The sequence below is a fragment of the Myotis yumanensis genome, unplaced genomic scaffold (genome assembly GCF_028538775.1).
Source record: "Myotis yumanensis isolate MYYU_CA2020_CCGP unplaced genomic scaffold, mMyoYum1.0.hap1 SCAF_16, whole genome shotgun sequence".
NCBI lineage: Eukaryota > Metazoa > Chordata > Mammalia > Chiroptera > Vespertilionidae > Myotis > Myotis yumanensis.
Window position 1 is genome coordinate 10,550,572 of NW_027223767.1, and position 21,155 is coordinate 10,571,726.

Sequence of the window (21,155 nt, forward strand, 5' to 3'; positions counted from 1 at the left end):
GGGAGTGCAATGCACACTCCGTGGCGGCTGAGGGAGGGAGGCACGCATCAGCACACACAGCACCAACCTTAGCATCTTGCACGTGCTCCGGGCAGGGATGGGATGGGCGGATGGCCCACGGATGTTTTCTGTGAACTTACCCAGGCGGCCATGATGGCCGAGGAGCTGAAGAAGGAGCAGGACACCAGTGCCCACCTGGAGCGGATGAAGAAGAACCTGGAGCAGACGGTGAAGGACCTGCAGCACCGTCTGGATGAGGCTGAGCAGCTGGCCCTGAAGGGCGGGAAGAAGCAGATCCAGAAGCTGGAGAACCGGGTAGCTGGCCCGAGGGGACTCCCCGCAAAGTGATGCCCAGTTCCAGGGCAGAACCACCGTCTGGAAACGTGGGTGGTGGGAAGGTGGCCGCTGACTGAGCAGACTGCAGACTTAGCTTGAGGACCTCTTGCAAAACTCCCTGTGAGCCAAATATCCCACCAATTTCCTTTCCGCCGATCCCTCCACCCCAACTCACGCAAATCCACTGCGGAATGCTTCTGCCTCGCTAACTGCAGGGCGATGACATTTGTGAATGTTCACATTCTGGTTTTATAGAGTTTCAGACCCACACAAATGGGGGGAGGTACACTTTACAATTTAAAAGTACACCTTTTAGTGGGATTTAAATTTTGGACCAACCTCCACTTTGATACATAGTGGCCCATCCTGTGTAAAATCTGGAGTCTCCCTTGGTCTCCCACTCCTGGATCACTCCCTCCCCTGACTTCCCCATCTCCGAAGGCATCTGGGGCATCCTGGGGAGGGCAGTTGGCGCCTCCTGGGCCAGCACATCATGTCAGTGCCCCACACAGGGCAGCCCTGCGCTCTGCCCTCTGGGACTATACTTTGTGGTTGTTTAGTTTCTTCGCTGATCGGCCCCTTTGTTGCTTGCTTCCCTTTAGGCCTGTGATGGTTTATTTAATGTGTTTTTAAAATGGGCTCCACTACCAGTTAATATTTTGAAGAAGGGCTGTGAGGAGGAGGCTGTCAGATGCCTCTTGTCCCCAGGAGAAAGGAAATGAGAGAGTGGGAGGGGAAGAGGAGGAGGAGGCGACAGAGAGGAGACCACTTATCCCAGCAGGAAAGACCCAAATCCAGTCATTCTCCCGGCCAGCCTCCCCCGGAGGTGGTCCCAGCACAGGCACACTTGGAATGTGAAAGGGTTTTTTGGTTGGAAACGACACAGCATGAGTAGCGAAAGTCAACACCGGGGAAGCTGGGGCTTCCAAAAAATATCTTTCCATGTTGTTTTTAATTATTTCCAGTCCTATTCTATTAACACAGCTCAGGCCTGCCCTTCTCGTGGCTCCTCCCTCGATCCCTTGCCACCCTCTGATTCTGTGATTCCTGGGTTGGCAGGGGTCCCTCAGCCAGCCTCCACCCTCCACCCTCCCTCACCCCGCAGGATGAGGAACCTTCAAAACCCTCCCATTGCCAGCTGCCCAGTTACCTTGGTTTCATAAACCTTAAAGAGGCCTGGAGAGCTCCCCCCCCCCCCCCCACCTCCCCTCCTCCTCCTGGGGAAAGAAAGTTTTGTAGAACCTGAAGGAAGACAGCTCCCAGGACCCACAGGGTATGGGAAGGGGTGGGATCTTGTTTGGAGAGGTGGCCTTTTCCACTGGTAGATTACAAAGCTGACCTGGGGAGTCTGCAAGCCCAGAGCCGCCCCTGTCTGTGGCAGCGGGATTCCCAATGGCTGGCCGCCACCCCACGCCCCCTTTGGGTTCTCTCTGAGCACGGACTTGGGGCCACAGTTGGTGACCTGAGTTCAGGATAGCTGTCCTCTGCCGTCAAGACTTCAGGAAAGGTGGGCACAGCTATGAAATTAACACCATCCGTGTAGCGCCATATCGTCTAAAAAGTACTTCCACGCCTTTTGTGTAATCTGATCCCCACACTGGACGTAGCCCGGGCAGGAATGACCATCTCCACCCCAAATACACAAAACCTCATTCCCAGTGAGGAGCTGCCTTGCTTTGGCTCACTCAGCGGACCCGGACTTGTGCCCCTGGACTGCTCCTGGCTCCGGTTCTGGCCGGGACCCCCGCTGCCTCGCTCGGTCAGGAGCCGGGCCACCTGGAGCAGCCTGCAGCCTTCCCCTGAGCTTGCGGGGCAAGTCGGGCTGAGGCACAGCTCTCGCCAGGCTGCGTGGCGCCAGGGGAGTCGGCTTCCTTGCAAAGCCGGACCCGGCAGCTGAGCTGTGGGTGCCTCTTCCCTGTGCTGGTCATTGGCTCACAGATGCCGCTACTTTAACCAGAACCCGTGGTTCTAGGCTCCAGGAGAAAAGCAAGGGGCCAGGGGCCACACATCTTATCCCTCCCATCCCTCCCTGTGGCCAGAGGTGCCTCATTCTCATTTGCACAAAGCCTGCCGCAGGCAGGAGTGGTGGCCTCGGGAATACACGTGGCTTCTGAGTCCTCGGAGGAGACAGTGAGATCACCCTGCAGGACAAGCACCGGGTCCATGAGAGAGCCTGGCGGTCCGGCCTGAATCCGAGTTCTCTTTCCCAGGTGAGGGAGCTGGAAAACGAGCTGGATGCTGAGCAGAAGAGGGGAGCCGAAGCTCTGAAGGGGACACACAAATACGAGCGAAAAGTCAAGGAGATGACTTACCAGGTAGAGGCTGGAACCTGGGTGAGTGCTCGGACGGGAGGCGGCGGCGGCCGGGCCTGGAAGGACGCTCTGTTCGCAGGCCGAGGAGGACCGCAAGAACATCCTGAGGCTCCAGGACCTGGTGGACAAGCTGCAGGCCAAAGTGAAGGCGTACAAGAGGCAGGCCGAGGAGGCCGTGAGTGGGGGAGCTCCCGGGGGCCCACGCCGGCCTGAGTGGCCCCCAGCCCTGCTGGGAGTGTTCCTGTTTCCTACAGTCCACAGAGCTCGGGCGGTTTTCACAGGCCATAAAGCAAGGACACCTGTACCCTCCCTCCCCCGGTCCGTGTAACACATCCCACCCACCTCCTCCTCTGTGCCCTTGCCTCACCCCGTGTGACCAGCTCCCTCCATCCTTTCACTGGGCCTCGCCCAGCGCACACTCTCCCACCCACCCCAGGGCGTCTTAGCCCACCTGCTGGCCTCTCTTCACCCTGACTCCCTAACCACCTCAGCCCACCCCACCACCCCACCAGCCCTCCTGCCCCGTGACCTGACCTTAGACACTTCATCCCCCTCCCCGCCCTCGTCCCCATCCTCCGCACCACCACTCCTGCTCTCCCAGAGGTCCCCCCACCTCCTCCTGCCTGGCCCTCCCTGATGCCCATCTCCCCAGTCCTTCCTTTTTGATCTGCCCTCGATCAAACAGGGAAGAAATGAAATGGGCTGAAACCGGCATTTCCCAAAGTATCTCCTGGGGACATTGGGTCTGAGGGGTGTCAACAGCAGGAAGTTGGGGCTGGAGTGGGGGGCAGGGGTGGGCGTGGTTTCTTTTATAGAAAAGAAATCGATTGGAAATGCTGGGTTTAAAAACATTGAACCGGTTGCTTTACTTCAAGGATTTCTTGGATTTTGTAGGTCCTATGTAATTGACTCTGCAAAGTGGAAGAGGCATTCTAGAATGTAGCATTTCCCACCCTTCATGGGCCTGGGCACCTGGTTCTCATATGCAGAGCTCCCCACAGGACCCGTGTTCAGAGGAACAAAACCAGGGGACCCTGCCCTCGATAAACGCCTGAGCATGTGGCTTCTCTCCTTGTCCTTTCTCTTCCCTGCCCAGGGGGCTGGTTGGTTCTGTCTTGACATCAAAGGGACAGATCTGTGTTGGTTACATAGCAGGGAGACGCGTGCTTCTCGCATTAGAACAGTGGCAGCGGGACTGGCCAGCCTGGACGGGCCCAGAAGGCCACCTTTGTCAGAAACCCCTGGCTAATGCTGAAATAGACCCAGTCAAGGGCCTGGCCATAGGCAGATGATGCTGGGAGCAAGAACAAGGCAATGGGGACCTGGGCCATTGGTCTGTGACACCTCCAGGTGCCAGGGGAGGACTCTGGACTTGGGTCTCTTTCAAAAAGCTGCTGTGGGAGAGACGGCATAGAAAAGGGGTGCAGGGACACAGGGGTGCAGGGTGCATCCTCACTCCTGGATTGCTCAGCTTTCTCTTCCCCTGGCATCAGTGAAGCCGGGACCCAAGCTGTCCTGGTTCCCCAGTTCCCCAGAGGCCTGCAGGGACTGGGGGCCTCAGAGCCAGAATAAGGGGCTGCCTTGGCCTCCCACCCCTCTGTCTTCCGCTCAGGAGGAGCAGGCCAACACGCAGCTGTCCAGATGCCGGAGGGCCCAGCACGAGCTGGAGGAGGCCGAGGAGCGGGCAGACATCGCCGAGTCCCAGGTCAACAAACTGAGGGCCAAGAGCCGAGATGTTGGGGGCCAGGTGAGAGCAGATGTCTTCCCTAGACGTGCTGAGCCCCAGGGAGGGTTCAGAGGGGATCTGTGGGTGCCTCTTCCCTGTGCTGGTCGTTGGCTCACAGATGCCGCTACTTTAGCCAGAACCCGTGGTTCTAGGCTCCAGGAGAAAAGCAAGGGGCCAGGGTCCACACATCTTATCCCTCCCATCCCTCCCTGTGGCCAGAGGCCCTGCTTTCCAGGGGGCGGGCTCCTTCCCCGGGGCTTGAAGGCCTTGCTTTGGTCATGCATCTGTAATATTTGTCTAAGGTTCCAGCCCTTGCAGCCGCCCCACTTGCAGACGACACTCAGCCTCGCCTTCGGTTTGACTCATATCCTGTGTACGATTCTTTTCTCCCACAGAAGATGGAAGAATGAGGCCCTCCTGATGCCGGTTGCCATGGGCACCTCCAGGCGAGTGGAGGGAAGATATTGTGAGAAATAAATTCTCCTAACCACTCAGACACTCGGCTCCTCTGTGCTTATTACCGCGGCCCATTGCTCTCCCGTGGGCTGCCTTTTAGATCCTCGCTTGATCTCTCCTTCATATAAAGACAGTAAGGAATGTGAAAGGGGAGGCTCCTTGCCCCCAGTAGAAAGGGGAAGTCCAGCCCATTGCCAGATAAGTCACTGGCCTCCATAGCATCTCAAAATAAAGACCTTTTCCGGGAACTATAGCACATGTTCTTCCTGGAACTCATGATTCTTTCCAATTCAGCTCCCCATTTCTCCCTAAATTTACAGATAGGGAAACGGGGGCCGGAATGGATGTAGTCCTCTGACTGTAGTTGTTCAGGGCAGGGTGGAGCGTAGACCCAAAGATCACAGACTCTACCCAGGGCTCTTTCCTCCAAGCAAGTCTGCTTCCCTTCCCATCCCTCCTGGGACCATGTCACCCTCCTCTCAGACCCACCCACAGCTCCCAGGCAGCGGAGAGGTAGTAGGTGCTCTCAAATGCTCCACTCCCGGGAAGACAGGTGCTTTGGAAGACTGGACAGGGGCCTGTCTTGCAAGCTTTGCTCCTTCCTCTGGCTGGGGTCACTCCTCTCAACCTGGCTGGATTCCCCTCACGATGCTCAGGGCCCCCGGTGAAGGGAGCAGGTGGGCCCCAGGAGCCACTGACTTCCAGACCCGGGCCTGAGGCTGAGACCAGGCACCAATAAAGGAGCTACTGCTGGTTTTAGGGCTCCCTCCCACGCCCAGGGGTCCCAAGGATTCTGATTATGTTAATTTGCTTACCTTGAAGGAGCAGGGTTAGGAGCCGACACTACATTTGAGTCCCAGCCTGACCACTTCATGCCTGTAGCTGTGTGGCCTGGGGTTGGTTACACCTGTTCTCTGAGCCTGAAGTGCCTCCCAATGTGGTCAGAGCACGGGCTGTGGGTTCCAGCAAACCTGGATGGAATGCTGATGCTGTCACATCCCAACTGTGAGGCCTTGGGCAAGTTAGTCTCTTCCCTGAGCCCCAGTGTGCTGACTGTGTAAGGCAGAGGTCATAGAAATCGCAGCTGCACTGGGACATTGGGTGGGCGGCAGGGGGCAGGGCTTCTTTTAGAGCCAACAAAAATGTTTCACAATGGATTGCTTGATGGTTGTATAACTGTGAACTGTGTCTCACTAAAGCCATTAACTGATAGTAAGTACTGGGTTACTATGTCCCAGGCAATGAGACTAGCATCCTTCAATGTCTTAGACTAATCCTTCTAGAACCTCCTTCCCATCTCATCACCAGCCCACCCCTGCCTGACTTTGACACAGCAGGGCTGGGAGCTGAGGGCTGGCAGCAGGGTGGTAACAGGAAATGATTCTGAGGTCAGGTGACCTCAGATGTCTGACATCACCATTATCACTATCATCAGCATCCTCCCTATTGTCATCATCATCATCATCATCACTGTCACTGCTATCACCATCATCATTTCTATCCTTACCACTGCCACCACTGTCATCACCATGGTCACCACCATCATCATCATCGTTGCTGAATATTAGGAATGAAACAATGATCTCTTTTTTCTCCTCAATTTTAAAGGCAAGGAAACAGGCCATTCTCAAAGTCCGGGTACCAGTCGCTAGGTCAGCCCTCCTGCCACCCCACCACATCGCCTTCCCCATAAGAGCGATGATACCATATCATATACACAGATCGATTTTGTGTGATGCTAACTGTTCACATGCCCATTTTTTCCGTTCCAGTCTCCCAACAAGCCCATCAGGATATGAGGCGGTATCAACACCCTCATTTTTTAGAGCCGTTGCAGACCGGGTAGGGTGCCCAGTGTTGAGCCGGAAAAGAGAGGGCAGCTCTTCAGACTCACACACAGAGTCTCTGGAGTTTTCCCATGTGTGATGATGCTGTAGTGGTAAGAGCCCTGGGTGCCAGCCCCTGGGCCCCAGCCCTGGCCCACCACTCACTAGCTTTGTGATTTGGGGCCAATTCCTTCATGACTTAAGTGTCACCTTCCTCACGTGTAAAACGGGTATAACAATGGACTCCACAGGGTTGTTTTGAGAGGTGAATAAGAATATTCAACAAGTGCCCTTAGTCTAGAGCCTGGCCTACAGTTAGCACTGGTAACCTGTCATCATGATGAGGAGGGGGAGACATGCCTGGGGACACAGTGGAGTGTAAGACAGGGTCCAGATGGACAACAGTCTGCGGCTTGGGCTGTGTCTCTTAGGAGCATCCTCTGGTTTGAGGAGTTAATACTCCATGCAGTTGGAGGTCATCTACCAAAATTCCTATGGTGTTCCTCCTCCCTGGCACCCAAAAAAAGCAGGTCTAACTTCCATCTGCTCAAGTACTCCCCCGTTCACCCGGGGCTCCCCAGGAGGAAGCCACCCCCAAGTGTCTTTGCACTTACTTGGCCTTAACACCTCAGCTCCCAGCCCCCAGACCTCTGAGTTACAAGAGAAAGAACATTTCTACATCCTTCATAGTACATAACAGTGTCTTATACTATAGAAGAATCCCAATTATTGAATGGAGAGATGAATGAATGAATGAATGAATGAATGAACGAACGAGAAACTTTCCTACCCAGGCGCCAAGTATGCCCTGGCAATGATAAAATAAAGATTTTAAAACTTTTCTGAGAACTGGAAGAAAGAGGAGGGGATGAACATGGGGTTCCTGTGCTGAGTGTTCTACCCCAGCACCCCCATGGCAACCGGAAACCAAATTCAGGCCCTGGGTCTTGGGCTGGGTACCCCTGGGGTGTTTGAGGAAGAGACTTTACAAAGATGGGGGCAGGTGGAGGGGAGTCACAGGGACACAGCAGCACTCCAGGTCTGCTGAAGAGGGAAGGAGAGGGGACTTGCACATGGTGAGACAGGGCACAGGAGGAAAGCTTGGGCTTCTGTCTTGGCACCTCCTACTTTTCAGGAGACCTGGGTAAGTCAGAGAATGTCTATCAGCCTCAACATGGGCTGAAAGCCCAGCACTTCCTACCTGCACGATGGTGGTGTTGAAAGACCCCTATGGGACACTGGGCAGGTTTCCTCCACTATATAGCACCACCCAAATCGGAGAGGGCATTGTGGCTGTTTTACTAACAACAGAGATAATAATAATGATGCTGTTGTTGTTGTTACTATTATTATTATCATTACTATTCAGCAGTGAGGCCTAGCCACCAAACCTGGACTCTGAGCCCTGGGCCTGGGAGAGCAGCGCCTACCCTGCCCTACGGGCCCCTTCAAAACAGAGCTTTGCTGCCACCTCCTGGCTGTGGAAAGACAGGCTTCATTATGCAAAGGACCCTGAGAGGACGCTCCTAAAGCCTTGACATTAGACCAGGGGTGGGCAAACTTTTTGACTCGAGGGCCACAATGGGTTCTTAAACTGGACCGGAGGGCCAGAACAAAAGCATGGATGGAGTGTTTGTGTGAACTAATATAAATTCAAAGTAAACATCATTACATAAAAGGGTACGGTCTTTTTTTTTTTTTTTTTTAGTTTTATTCATTTCAAACGGGCTGGATCCGGCCCGCGGGCCGTAGTTTGCCCACGGCTGCATTAGACAGAGGTCTTCCTGGGAATCATGCTCACCTGGCCCAGACCCCTGGTCTGGCAGATGAGAACATTCAGGTTAATGATAAGGTCAGGTAACTCCTCAGGATATAGTTGGAAGGAGATACCCAGGTCTCCCAAGCTCCCAGGCTCCCCAACCGAGTTTCCACAGAAGAGGACTCTGCAGGATCTCAGATGGAGGCTAGGGCTGGCTGGGCAGAGAGAGCATGCCCTGGTGACGGCCCTGCAGGTGGAGGGTGAAACCGTGCCCAGGGTCTGCTCCCCAGCCCTCCTTCTCCTGCCCCGGGAACTTCTACCAGGCGGGACGAGAAGGCAGTGCACCTCCATGGATGCCCCTGCCCCCAGCAGGGCAGGTGACCAGGCCTGAATGTTTCTGGGGGGAAGGCGGTCCATGGCAGTTCCAGGAGGCCCAAGACAAAGGATCAGGGTGTCCGCTTCCAGGCGAGGTACCCAAGCTACCTGTGCCATTGGACCCTGCAGAGCGCATCTACCTTTTCCAGTGGCCCAAGACTGGCACAACAGGCTTCCTTGCCCTCTGGCTTTTTGGGTGAGTCCAGCCAATGGGAAGCTGGGATAGAAGAAGCAGAGGAAGGAGAGGGAGGTCAAGGGTGTTTATTTCCTGAGTCCCTCCTGAAGTCAAAGGTCCCAGCTCCTGTCAAGTGTCCCACTCCCCCAGCCCTCTCTCTCCATCTCAGTAACTGGTCCCCTCACCCCTGCTTGCACCTCAGGCCTAAGGAAGGTAACAGAGAGGGCCCTGAGCTATTGGACCTGGAGTGCTGTGTCACTGTGGCTCCCCTCCACCTGCCCCCATCTTTGTAAGGTCTCTTCCTCCAACACCCCTCGCATGATGCTAATCTGAGAGTGCCATCTATTTCCTGCTGGAGCCTAACTTCTGCAGGACCCCTGCCCGGCACAGCTAGTTCACTCCCCATGCCTCGTTCTGTGGAGCAGGACCAGCTGACCATGCAACGGAGGCGTATTCCCGCCCTGCAGCCCGGGGACATCTCCGGGTCATGAATCGCAGTCAAGTTAACAACACATGCAGTCTCACTGCGCGTTTCAGACGGGCACAGTCCTTCACCAAAATCAAGTTTTAGGGCTGCTTCCAGGCCCCCTACTTTGTTGAAACAGCTCTCGAGCCCACGAACAAGCAGCCGTTTCCTCTGGGAGCTGAGCAGCACCATGGTGCCCTGGGACCAGCTCCACCCAGCCCAGAGGAGCCAAAGCGTTCTTAAGGAATTTTGTGAGTCAGTTTTTATGACCAGACATTATTAAGAGCTAAGTCACATAAACTTACAATGAGATAAATTATATGAAACACAAAGGTAATAAAAATTCAAAACTCATAAGTCCCGAATTATGTACTACATTTTATCATCATCTATGCTCTGGAGGATAGTTACAACGAGTAAGCCCGGTGGTGGAAATGCCACCGCGGCTGTGCCACTCTCACCGAGTCCCCTCTCCACACTCCCTGATGTCATGGGGGTAGCTTGAAACAGGCCAGGGTGGAAACATCACATCACAGAAACTGGCAAACACCATGAAACCGGGCTTTTTATTTGTTTGGTTGTTAAACATTTACCAGCACGTCACTAAAGGGAGCCAATGGAATCCAAATAAAAACAAACCTGCGATTCTGCATGTAGAGATATTGGAGCGTGCAGGGCCGAGCCCACCCCCACTCCCCACCATCCCACTAGATGGCTTATTCCAGGCAGTGCGCTGAGAGGGCTGCTCGGGGCTGGGTGTGCATCCTTAGGAGTGTGGGCAAGTGGGGGGACCAAGCAAAGGGAGGGAAGGTGCCCTCTAAGTCCCCCCACAGCTGTGCCCTGTTCAGAGGAACTCATTAGCTGTAGCAGAAAGCGAGCTGCCACCCTCTAGGCATGAGAGACGATTTGTGGGTTCACCCAAGTGAAAATCTGAGGGCAGTCCATCTTCAGGCTGCATGGATCCGCAGATACGTGGTTTGATCTACATTTTCAGATGATTTCTTTTTCTCTCGTTCTTTCCTCTCAGTTCTACTTTCCTTTAAATAAATTCATTCCCAGGAAGCTGCTCCCCTTAGAATTATGAAAGGCCAGCTCGTATCCTGTATCTTAAAGTCTGATGGGAGCAGCCTAAACTAAAGAGCTTCTCTTTCGCCCTGACCAGCATGTTCAGTGGTTAGAGCGTCAGCCTGTGCACCAGAGGGTCTTGTGTTCGCTTCCTGGTCAAGGGCATGTACCTGGGTGGCAGGTTTGATCCCTGCCCCCAGTTGGGAAGCCTGTGGGAGGCAACCAATGGATGGGTCTCTCTCACATCGATGTTTCTCTCTCTGCTCCTCCCCACACTCCTTTCCACTCTCTGAAAATCAATAGAAAAAATATATTCACTCCTCCAGTGAAGATTTTTTTAAAAATTTATTTTTTTAAAAAAAGAGTAAAGAGCTCTCCTTGGAGTTCCAGCAAAAGCTCCAGTTTCTAACTGGCCCTGATGGCCCGGATGGCCAGGCCCCTGGTCAGGAGGTGGTGGGAGGTTTGGAACTTTGATAGGTCAGCTCTGAGTCATGGGGCCCAACTCCACCCAAACCCGTGAACTGAGTGTGAGGAGGGCTGTCTCCTCCTCCTCCCAGGAGAGGCAGGGCAGGTGGGGGAAGCACCAACTGCTCCCTGCGAGGGCCCAGGCGCTCTGTGCTGTGGACGTGCTGTGCCCCTCGCTGTGGACCTGGGCAGGCCATGCCCTCCCACAGGTCCGAGTGTGGGCAAATCCATCCAGTGTCTGGAAACCTCTGGCACAAAGTGGCTACCTAGGAACGCCGGTGGCCAGTTCCCTTTCTTCCAAACGTATCCTCACTGTCTCTTTCCCATGAGACAGACAACACTGTAAATAAATGATTCTAAGGCATAAAACAGTGGTTCTCAACCTTCTGGCCCTTTAAATACAGTTCCTCATGTTGTGACCCAACCATAAAATTATTTTCATTGCTACTTCATAACTGTAATTTTGTAATTTTGTTATGAATCGTAATGTAAATATCTGATATGCAGGATGGTCTTAGGTGACCCCTGTGAAAGGGTCGTTCGACTGCCAAAGGTTGAGAACCGCTGGCACAGGATGTGTGGGGTGTTTTTCTCCATGGCCTGCTGAACCAGCGGGCACTCAGACCCTGCAGAAACCCCCTGTCGTCCAGCACTCCCTAGTCCAATTCTCACACATAACATCATTTCCTCCCCTTCCCTGACCCAGATTCCATGCGGGTCTCACTGCTGACAGGAGCAGAGACTGCTGCTCAGAGGCGCTGCCTGCAGGCAGGCGTTTCCTGTCCTGACTCAGGAAGGAGAGGTCTGGGTGGAGCCAGACAAAACATCTGGACCAGATCAGGACATGGCTGGGACCTGAACCAGGGCTGGCCCACAGCGGGCTGGTGGCACTGCCGGGGCCTGGCTCCCTCTGGGGAGCAGGCAGGCAAGCCACCCATCCAACAGCGAAGTGACTGAGGGCCCGTGACATGCAGGAGCAGCTCTGAGCAGGGGGAGCACAGCAGTGACAGAAATAACAAGAGATAGCAGTGCCTTCCTCTCAAAGCTATTCCAGCTTCATCTCAAATGTCATCCGCTCCTCCGAGTGGTTCCAGATTCTCACCTGCCTAGCGGGTTCTCTCCATCCCTCTGCGAACACACGCTTCTCCTCCGGGCCTTTGATTATTGTAATCATTCATTTCCCGGTTTCTCTCCGGTGTTAAACTGCCAGCCTCATCCAGGGCACTCTCTTTATCATCTTGGAACCCTCTAGCACAGATGAGGCAGTCCCTGGAGGTTTCTGGAAAGCATCAATGTTCATCACAGAATTTTGATAATGAAATAATTTCAAATAGCCAAAAATGCTTAGTAATAAAGGATTGCCTGGGTGCCTAATGGTAATAACAATGACAGCTAACATTAATGGAGCATGTCTTATGAGCTAAATGCTGTTTTTAGAACTTCACATGATCATTGCAGTTAATTCTCACAAAACCTCTATGCTGTAAGGTCTTATAGTGCCCTCATTTTACAGGTGTGGCTCAGAGAGGTTAAGAATTTGCCTTCTGTCACACAGCTGGTAAGCGGTGGGGCCTGATCTTGCAACCGCCAGGCTAGTCTAGGATTACTTGAAGGGTTTGTATACCTGGTGGGTTATGCATACTTTAAAAGGCAAAAGCACAAACAACATTCGGCTGCATCCAGATGTGTATATTAATGTATTCACTAAAAGACGTTAAGTGAAAGAAGCTTATTTTAATATATATGCACTGATCACAGCCATGTGAAGATGCATGGATGTCAGCCAAGCCCATGATCTGGGTAACGAAATGGAGTTTCTAATATCTTTGAGTCTTCATTTCCCTGTGAAGCTCTGTATAATTTTTTAAAGTTACCTACCTCTGAGTTTTATGCCCCAGGGGCTGGACAACTACTCACCATTTTGACAGATGAACCGTTGCTGCGATGCTAAGGTACAAGATGGGCTCAATTCTGCTGCTTCCCAGCAAACACATCTTCCAGGGATCTTCTGAAGCAACGCCTTGGCTGGAATCTGGCCTTGGGGGAGAGGGGTGGGCTCGGGGAAGTCCTGAGGGTGGAGGAGGAGACTTTGGGGTGGTGGGGATGGGGGACCCTTGTGAAGAGTGTCACAAAAGTGTCAACTTTGTCACAAAAGCTGCTTTGTCGTGGCTGGCTCAGAGACACCTCTTCGCAGCCAAGGAAGGACCCCTCTCTGCTCTGTGCCATCCTCCCCGCCCCTCAAATGCCCAGGGTGGCCTTAAGGGGTGATGGTTACTGAGGTTGAACTGAGGTGACCTCAGACAGGGGCGGGAGTGTGTGGAGAGGGGCGGTGGGAGAGCAGGAGGCTCACCAGGGCTGTGTCCGGGCTGGACAGATGCACGTGGCACTGTCCGGCTCTGTGTGATTTCCCTCCCACAGCCCGAAGAGCTTCCCAGAAGCATGAGTGATCTGAAAATCCCCCAGGGACAGGAGCCAGCTCAGGAAATACTGAAAGAAATAGCTCCAAATGGCAGGAGGACGCGAAAGAGGTTGACGAGAGGAGAGAAGATGTGGACTGAGGTGCAGGGAATGGATAGTATGCATAAGGGCAGGCTGGATTGGGGGTTAGTGGTGTGGAAACATTGCTTCCCAAAGAGCAGTCCAGGGAACTGGTCATATTTAGCCGTGAGAAGAAGCCTGGGAATGGGAACACAATTGCATCGGTTCTCAAAGTGTGGTCTATGGACCTCTGGAAGCTCTGAAGTCCCTTTCAGGGGTCTGCGAGGTCAAAACCATTTTCGTTATATTTCCAAGATGTCATTTCCTTTTTCACTGTGTTGACATTGGCACTGAGGGTATACAAGCAGTGGTAAATGATTGCTGCCTTAGCCCAGACCAGGGGTCCTCAAACTTTTTAAACAGGGGGCCAGTTCACTGTCCCTCAGACCGTTGGAGGGCCGGACTATAGTTTTAAAAAAAAAAACTACGAACAAATTCCTATGCACACTGCACATATATTATTTTGAAGTAAAAAAACAAAACGGGAACAAATACAATATTTGTATTTGCATGTGGCCTGCGGGCCGTAGTTTGAGGACCCCTGGCCCAGACCAATCCAGTAGCACCAAAGTGTGCTAGCCATCATCTGTTCCTCCCTGCCAGGTACTCTCAAAAAATACAAAACCCACTTTTACTTAAGTATACTCTTAATGGAGCAACACAAATAATTACTTTCATTAAACCACGGCCCTTGAATACATTTTAAAAACTATTCTGTGTGATGAAATGGGAAGAATACAAAAGCACTTCTGCAAACCGAAGTAGAATGATTATCTTGAGGGAAAACACCTGTGCAATTGAGTTACCAGCTGCACTAGCCACCTGTTCATGAAACATCACCTTCACTTCAAGTACGAGGCTGGATTTTACAAACCCTGAGTGTATGTCAGACAATGCTTGGAAGTGGATGAAGTATGTTTATCACAAGGAAAAAAAAGACAAATGATATTTGACAAAAAAAAAAAAACCAGAATATTTGTGGTCAATGATAAAATTTGAGCTTTCCAATAAAAAATTAGAATTTTTGAAAACTTGAGCTTGATAACTTTCCAATACTGAAAGACATTTCTGAGAAGAATGGCATGGTATTCATAAAGATGCTTTTACATTGTACTGTCTAACAAAATACGTTAACATTTGGAATGTCTGCATAACTCAGTGAACCAATGTTTCTCCAGTGACCAATGCCCGATGTTAAAGAATCATCCACGAATACAAGATCCATTCAAAGTGCAAGACAGCCCAGCAGCGTGGCTCATTGGTTGAGTGTTGACCTGTGAACCAAGAGGTCATGGTTCGATTCCAAGCCAGGGCACATACTTGGTCCCCAGTGTGGGGCGTGTAGGAGGCAGCCAATCCATGATACTCTCTCGTTGATGTTTCTATCTCTCTCCTCCTCTTCCTTCCTCTCTGAAATCAATAGAAATATATTTAAAACAAAACAAAACATGCAAGACAGACCAATGGACTCTAACATAGCAGAGTATGAAAAGTTGATGACATAGTTTTAGCTTTCACATTGCACCTAACTTTTAGGAAATTACCAATTGTCAAGTTTTGGTGAACAATCAAAAAGGAATATCCACAATTATTTGAGAAATCTATTAAAATATTCCTTCTTTTATAACCACATATAATTAGAATTTTCTTTATATACTTTAGCAAAAAAAAAATTTTATTTTAAGTTTATTGCAGTGGATTTACTACAGAAGCAGACAGGAGAATCAAGTCAGAAATTAAAGGGATTTGCAAAATTTAAAACAATGCTACTCTTCTCATTAATTTTGTTTGATTTTGGAGAATACAGTATGTTCATTTCAGTGGATTCGTTGTTTTTTTTTAAAATACATGAAACATTTTCAAGTTTTCGGTTTTATTTTTCTAGTTGGCAAATATCAGTCGGCAGGCTCCACAGGAACTAAAGTCCTTTGGGGTCCTCGATCTCTTTTTAAAGCGTAAGGGGGTCTGGAGAACAAAACTTTTGAGGATCACGAACATGGACTTTCAGCCTTGCAGGGCTCAGCTGCTGCGGCTTCCACTCCTGGCCCAGCACCACCTCAGCCTGCCCAGAGCGGCAGGCATCCCGGGTCCCGTGGAGGGAAAGGGAAAAGGAAACCGTTCCTCACTTCCTTTCTTGGAATCTGCCCGGACGGCCTCCCTTCGAGTGCCACACCCTGTCCTCCCAAACAAATGGCTGTGGAGGCTTTCCCATCACGGAAAACGCTAAAAATGCCTCTGCCAGCCAGTGGGGGGGGGCGGCGGGGAGGCCAGGATTAGAGACCAGGACCACTGCTTGTCATGCACACCTCTGCGCTGATTCTCCTTCCAGCGATCCTCTCGTGAATAGCTTTGGGGTGGAGGTGAATGTAGCCACTGCACTGGGTGCTTCTACAGTCCTCCACCTCCTCCTCCCCTGAGAAAACAACCACGCAGCCCACAGCTTACAAAAATGACCTTTCTGCTCAGCTTAGGGAGAGACTGGCGTAAGTCACTGTGGTTGCCCCCTGCTTCCAGCATATGGAGCCCAGAGAGAACGTGGCAGGTCCACTCTGCTCCTCTCAGTGAAGGGGTGGTATGTACAGGATGCACCGAGGCTCTGGAAAGTAGTGTGGGAAACACGGCTCTGAGACACCAAGTCAGGACCCCACACTTCGCTGTAGAGACTCAAGGGATTGAAACGTTTAAGGAAGAAATAATTCCAAGCTTACCCAAACTCTTCCAGAGAACAAACAACAAATAAGAAGGTATATTCCCTCCCCAGCTCATTTTGTAAGGCCAGGGTAACCTTTCATATAGAAAATAAATTGTAGGTCAATCTCAACTATGAACGTGGACATAAATGCAAAATATTCTAAAAAATATGTTAGGAAATAGACTCTATCAATATAAGGCATAAGAAGGATAATATATCCTGGATAAGGTTGGGTTCGTTTCAGAATTGTAAAATTGATTTACCATTAGAAAATCAATACTCTGCATAAACAGATTAAAAGAGAAAGGTCATATGATCACCTCCATTCAATGAATACAGAAAAAAAATGTTTGATAAAATTCAGTACCCTTTCCCCACTTAAAAAAAATGTTCCTTCTTAAAGTAGGAATAAAAGGGAATTTCCATGACCTGATAAAAAGTCTCTGCAAAAGGGTTTACAAAAAACAGACTGAATGTTGAAATCTTTTCCTTGGAGATTGGAACTAAGACATGCATACCCACCATTATTATTTCTATTCATCAGAGTCTTACTTCACATACTGCAGCAAGGGAAAAATGAAAATACAAGAATTGGGGAGGAGGAGGCAAACTTCCATTATTTGCTGGTTGTATACATACAATTTTCCAAGGAATAAACATATAAATATTAGAATTGATAGGGGGGCTTAGCAAGGCAGTGATTGTCAAAAATCAAAATACACTAAATGCCATGGGGTACCCTTGAGTATACCTTGGGGGGAAAAGACACTGCTGGAAAAATGGGTGATGTCCAACTAAAATCTGGAGTTTATTTGTTAATAATGTATCAATGTTGATTTCTTAGTTTTGATAGAAGATGTTAGCATTAAGGAAACCTGGGTGAGGGGACCCTCTGTATTATCTTCCCAGCTTTTTTGTAAAGCTAAAATTAACCCAAACTAAAAAGTCTGTTTTTAAATTTTTTAAAATTAAAATACTAAACCCAATTGTGTGTGTATGCCAGCATCAAACAGGTAGAAACTGATTTTTAAAATTATACTACTTATAATTGAATATAAAAAATCAAATTTCACCTAGCTGGCATGGCTCAGTGTTTGAGCATCAACTGACCTATTAACCAGGAGGTCACGGTTTGATTCCAGGTCAGGCACATGCCTGGGTTGTGGGGGCTTGATCCCCAGTAGGGGGTGTGCAGGAGGCAGCCTATTAATGGTTCTCTCTCATCATTAATGTATCTATCTCTCCCTCTCTGAAATCAATAAAAATATATTTAATAAATAAAAAATAATCAAGTTTCTAGCAGCAAATAAAACAAAACATGTATAAGAGAAAATAAAAAACTTATCCTTAGAGCTATTTAAGAAGACCTAAAACAAAGATATAGCATGTTTATTGATCATAATACCCAATAGTATAAAGGTATCAATTTCTCCCAAATTGATTTATAGATTCAGCACAGTCCAAGTTAAAAACTTCAACAGCCTTTTAAACTTTTTCCTTACAAGAATAACTAAGGCATTTTTGAAGAAGAACATGGTGGAAATTTTTGTTATCCCAAAAAGAGACCCATGGGGGTACTAGGAAGAGTATGTTTTTTAAAAAGAAGCAATTTACTTTTAAAAAAACAATATGCTACAGAAAATAATGGATATTTATTAAGTGCTTACATGTGCCAGGCACTGGTTCTAAGTCTTTCTATCCTGTATACTAGTATACCCATTCAGTCCTCTCAACATTTCAAAGAGGTAGCTACCTTTATTGCCCAGTTTAACGTCTTTAGAGCAGCAGGCAAAGCTAAGGATTATCAATGAGAACAAGGCCAAAGCCCATAGTGGAATCCCTGGTCCCCAGAGGATTCTGGCTGCCAACATAATCCAGAGAAATTTAGATGCACGCTGAGCTCCCCATTTGAGCTCACCTGCTCTACAAATGTTATCTCCTGAGGTGAGCCCAAGGGAATGCTTGTTTCATGCTAAAATCAGTCCCTCGCACTGGCCAAGTTCAAGAAATGTTAGGAAGAGGGCTGGCGGGTAGAGGGGATGGGGGTGCAAAACTTCCCAGGTCATTAGGATTCCTACTGGTGCCAAGAACAAATTGGGAATTCCCAGAATATTTCCTTTTGTTTTTTCCTCTTTAGCATCCTTGCCCTTCACCAGACCCCTGGCATCTAACAAAAGGTGCCAAAATAAAGTTTTGGAATGTTATGCAAATCAACGTTCCCCCTTCCCGTCCCCACCCCCCCTATCTCTCCATCCCCCTCCTGTCCGCTCCTGCTCCTGCCTCCTCTGTGGGAGCAGTGAGTTGGGAAGAGGAGGCTGCCCTGATGGGCAGAGCCCATAGGCAGCATGTCAAGGTCATGGCGACAAGGGCTTGGGAAGCTGCACAGTGTCTCCTCATAATGAAGTACAACCTGGGGGCGGGGGCAGCTTCAGCACAGACCCCGGGGCTGTTAGAATTCAGGAGAGGAGGGACCCCTTGGGCTTGTTTGTTTCCAGGCTTAGCTCACTACCCAGGGCCACACCCCCTGGGAGACTAGCTCCTACCACCCAGGGCAAAGGAGGAAGGAGGTAACAGCAGAGGGAGAGGCCTGGGACTTTCTTATAAGGTTTGTCCTAGACTTCCTCCTGTACTGAAAAGTCTTGTTTGCCCTTGAAACTAAGGAACAAAGGGAAATGGTATATTCCAAAGAGTGTGTGCCCTTCCCCTGCCAAACAACTCCCAGGAGCAATCTACACTAATAAAAGAGAAACATGGTAATTGGCGTACGACCGCTACCCTTCCCATTGGCTAATCAGCATATCCTTATGCAAATTAACTGTCAGCCAAGATGGCGGCCGGCAGCCAGGCAGCTTGAAGCGAACATGAGGCTTGCTTCCTCCAGGGACTGCAGACTCCAACGTTCCCCGCCTCACTTGCCGGACTCTCAACTGCAACTCTAAGCAACTATTACTATGTTGCAAATAAGAAGCTAAACAAAACCGGCTTTCAGTCAGCCCCAGACCGCAACATTGTATCCATGTTTTCAGCAGCGAGGCCTCAGAGCTAAAGCTGGCCCAGAATAAAAAAAAAAAAAGAAAACAAGGAGCGGTTGGGAGCTTTTAGTCAACTGCCAGCGGGAAAACAGCCCTCAGCCCCTCAGCCAGCCTGGCCAGGTACCCCAGTGGGGACCCCCACCCTGATCCAGGACACCCTTCAGGGCAAACCAGCCAGCCCCCACCCATGCACCAGGCCTCTATCCTATATAGTAAAAGGGTAATATGCCTCCCAGCACCGGGATCAGCATGACAGGGGGCAGCGCCCAAACCCCCTGATCAGCCCTGCTCTGTGCCTGATAAGGGGGAGCTCCCCAATCCCCCGATTGCCCTGTGGCTCTGTGTGTGACAGGGTGCAGTGCACCAACCCCCTGATCGGCCCTGCTCTGTGTGTGACAGGGTAGAACCATAACCTCTCCATTGGCCCTGCCCTGAGTGTGACAGGGTACAGCGCCCCAACCCCCTGATCTGCCCTGCTCTGTGTGTGACAGGGGGTGGTGCCCCAACTCCCCTATCAGCCCTACTCTGTGAGTGACAGGGGGGAGCTCCTCAACCCCCTGATGGGCCCTGCTCTGTGCATGACAGGGGGTGGCGCCACAACCTCCCCATCGACCCTGCCTTGAGTGTAACAGGGGGCGGTGCCCCAACCCCCCAATCGGCCCTACCCTGAGCGTGACTGAGGGTGGCATCATAACCTCCCGATCCGCCCTGCTCTGTGCATGACGGGGCAGCGCCCCAACTCCCCAATCGGCCCTGCTCTGAGCCTGACCAGGGGCTGCACCTAGGGATTGGGCCTGCCCTCTGCCACCCGGGAGCAGGCCTAAGCCAGCAGATCGTTATCTCCCAAGGGGTCCCAGACTGCGAGAGGGCACAGGCTGGGCTGGGGGACCCCCCACCCCCCACGAGTGCACAAATTTTTGTGCACCAGGCCTCTAGTAATAATAATAATAATAATAATAATAATAGCTATTATTTATATGTATTAAGTGCTTACTATGTTCTACAACCTGTTAAGCTTTCACTCCCCCTAGAATCCCATGAGAATGACACTAATGTGCCCATTTGTAGATGCAGAAATAGAGGTTAACATTTGCTCAACACTACCCTGTAGAAAGGGAGGGAGCCTGGATTTGACCTGGGGTGATGAGAGCCCACACTTTCAGCACCTCATGACTCTGCCCCTCTAACAGCGGGCATGGCAAGAAAGGCAGGAGGTCCCAGCCTGGCGTTCTCTGTGCCCCCCGGGCTTGGCCTGAGCCAGAACATAGGACCCACACAGCCTTTGGGGTCCCTCAGGGCAGCTTGGGTGTCATGTTCACCAGTTCTCTGTCTTACCCAGTGACCCTTGGGGCAGATTCTCGGGGCTGCAGTCAGTCCCTGTTTCTCCCTGTCACATCCACACTCCCATTTGGCAGGCTCTAGGACCCTGGAGCAAGAGCCTGATGCCCCACCGCTGGTCCAACAGGGTTGTGCTGGCTCACAGAATGGCCTGTGCTCTGGCTCAGGCACAGTGACATTGAACCCTCTACCCCAAGCCTGGCTTCATCATGGACTTCCCATGGGGGCAGTTCCAGTCCCCTACTCAGGCAGGTGCAAGGTGCAGAAGAGATATTAACAATCATTCTGGATTTGGGGTTAGAGAATGCCTCCCACCACTCCATCTATCATCTATCTATCTATCTATCTATCTATCTATCTATCTATCTATCTATCTATATTACACACGCACACACAATCATACAATCATCTGGATTTGGGGTTAGAGAATGCCTCCCACCACTCCATCTATCATCTATCTATCTATCTATCTATCTATCTATCTATCTATCTATTTATATTACACACACACACACAATCATACAATCATCTGGATTTGGGGTTAGAGAATGCCTCTCACCACTCAATCTCTCTCTCTCTCTGTCTCTGTCTCTC

General features: G+C 50.7%; 1 protein-coding gene across 1 annotated transcript in view; it reads left to right on the forward strand.

The window, feature by feature from the left end:
* LOC138994643 (myosin-13) overlaps nt 1–2,976 on the forward strand; it is a 49,109-nt gene extending 46,133 nt beyond the window's left edge. Inside the window, exons 35-37 of the mRNA XM_070394661.1 lie at nt 145–315; nt 2,547–2,651; nt 2,728–2,976. Coding sequence (XP_070250762.1) covers nt 145–315; nt 2,547–2,651; nt 2,728–2,976 — 525 coding nt within the window. The remainder of the gene's footprint in view (nt 1–144; nt 316–2,546; nt 2,652–2,727) is intronic.
* Nucleotides 2,977–21,155: the final 18,179 nt, after the last annotated feature.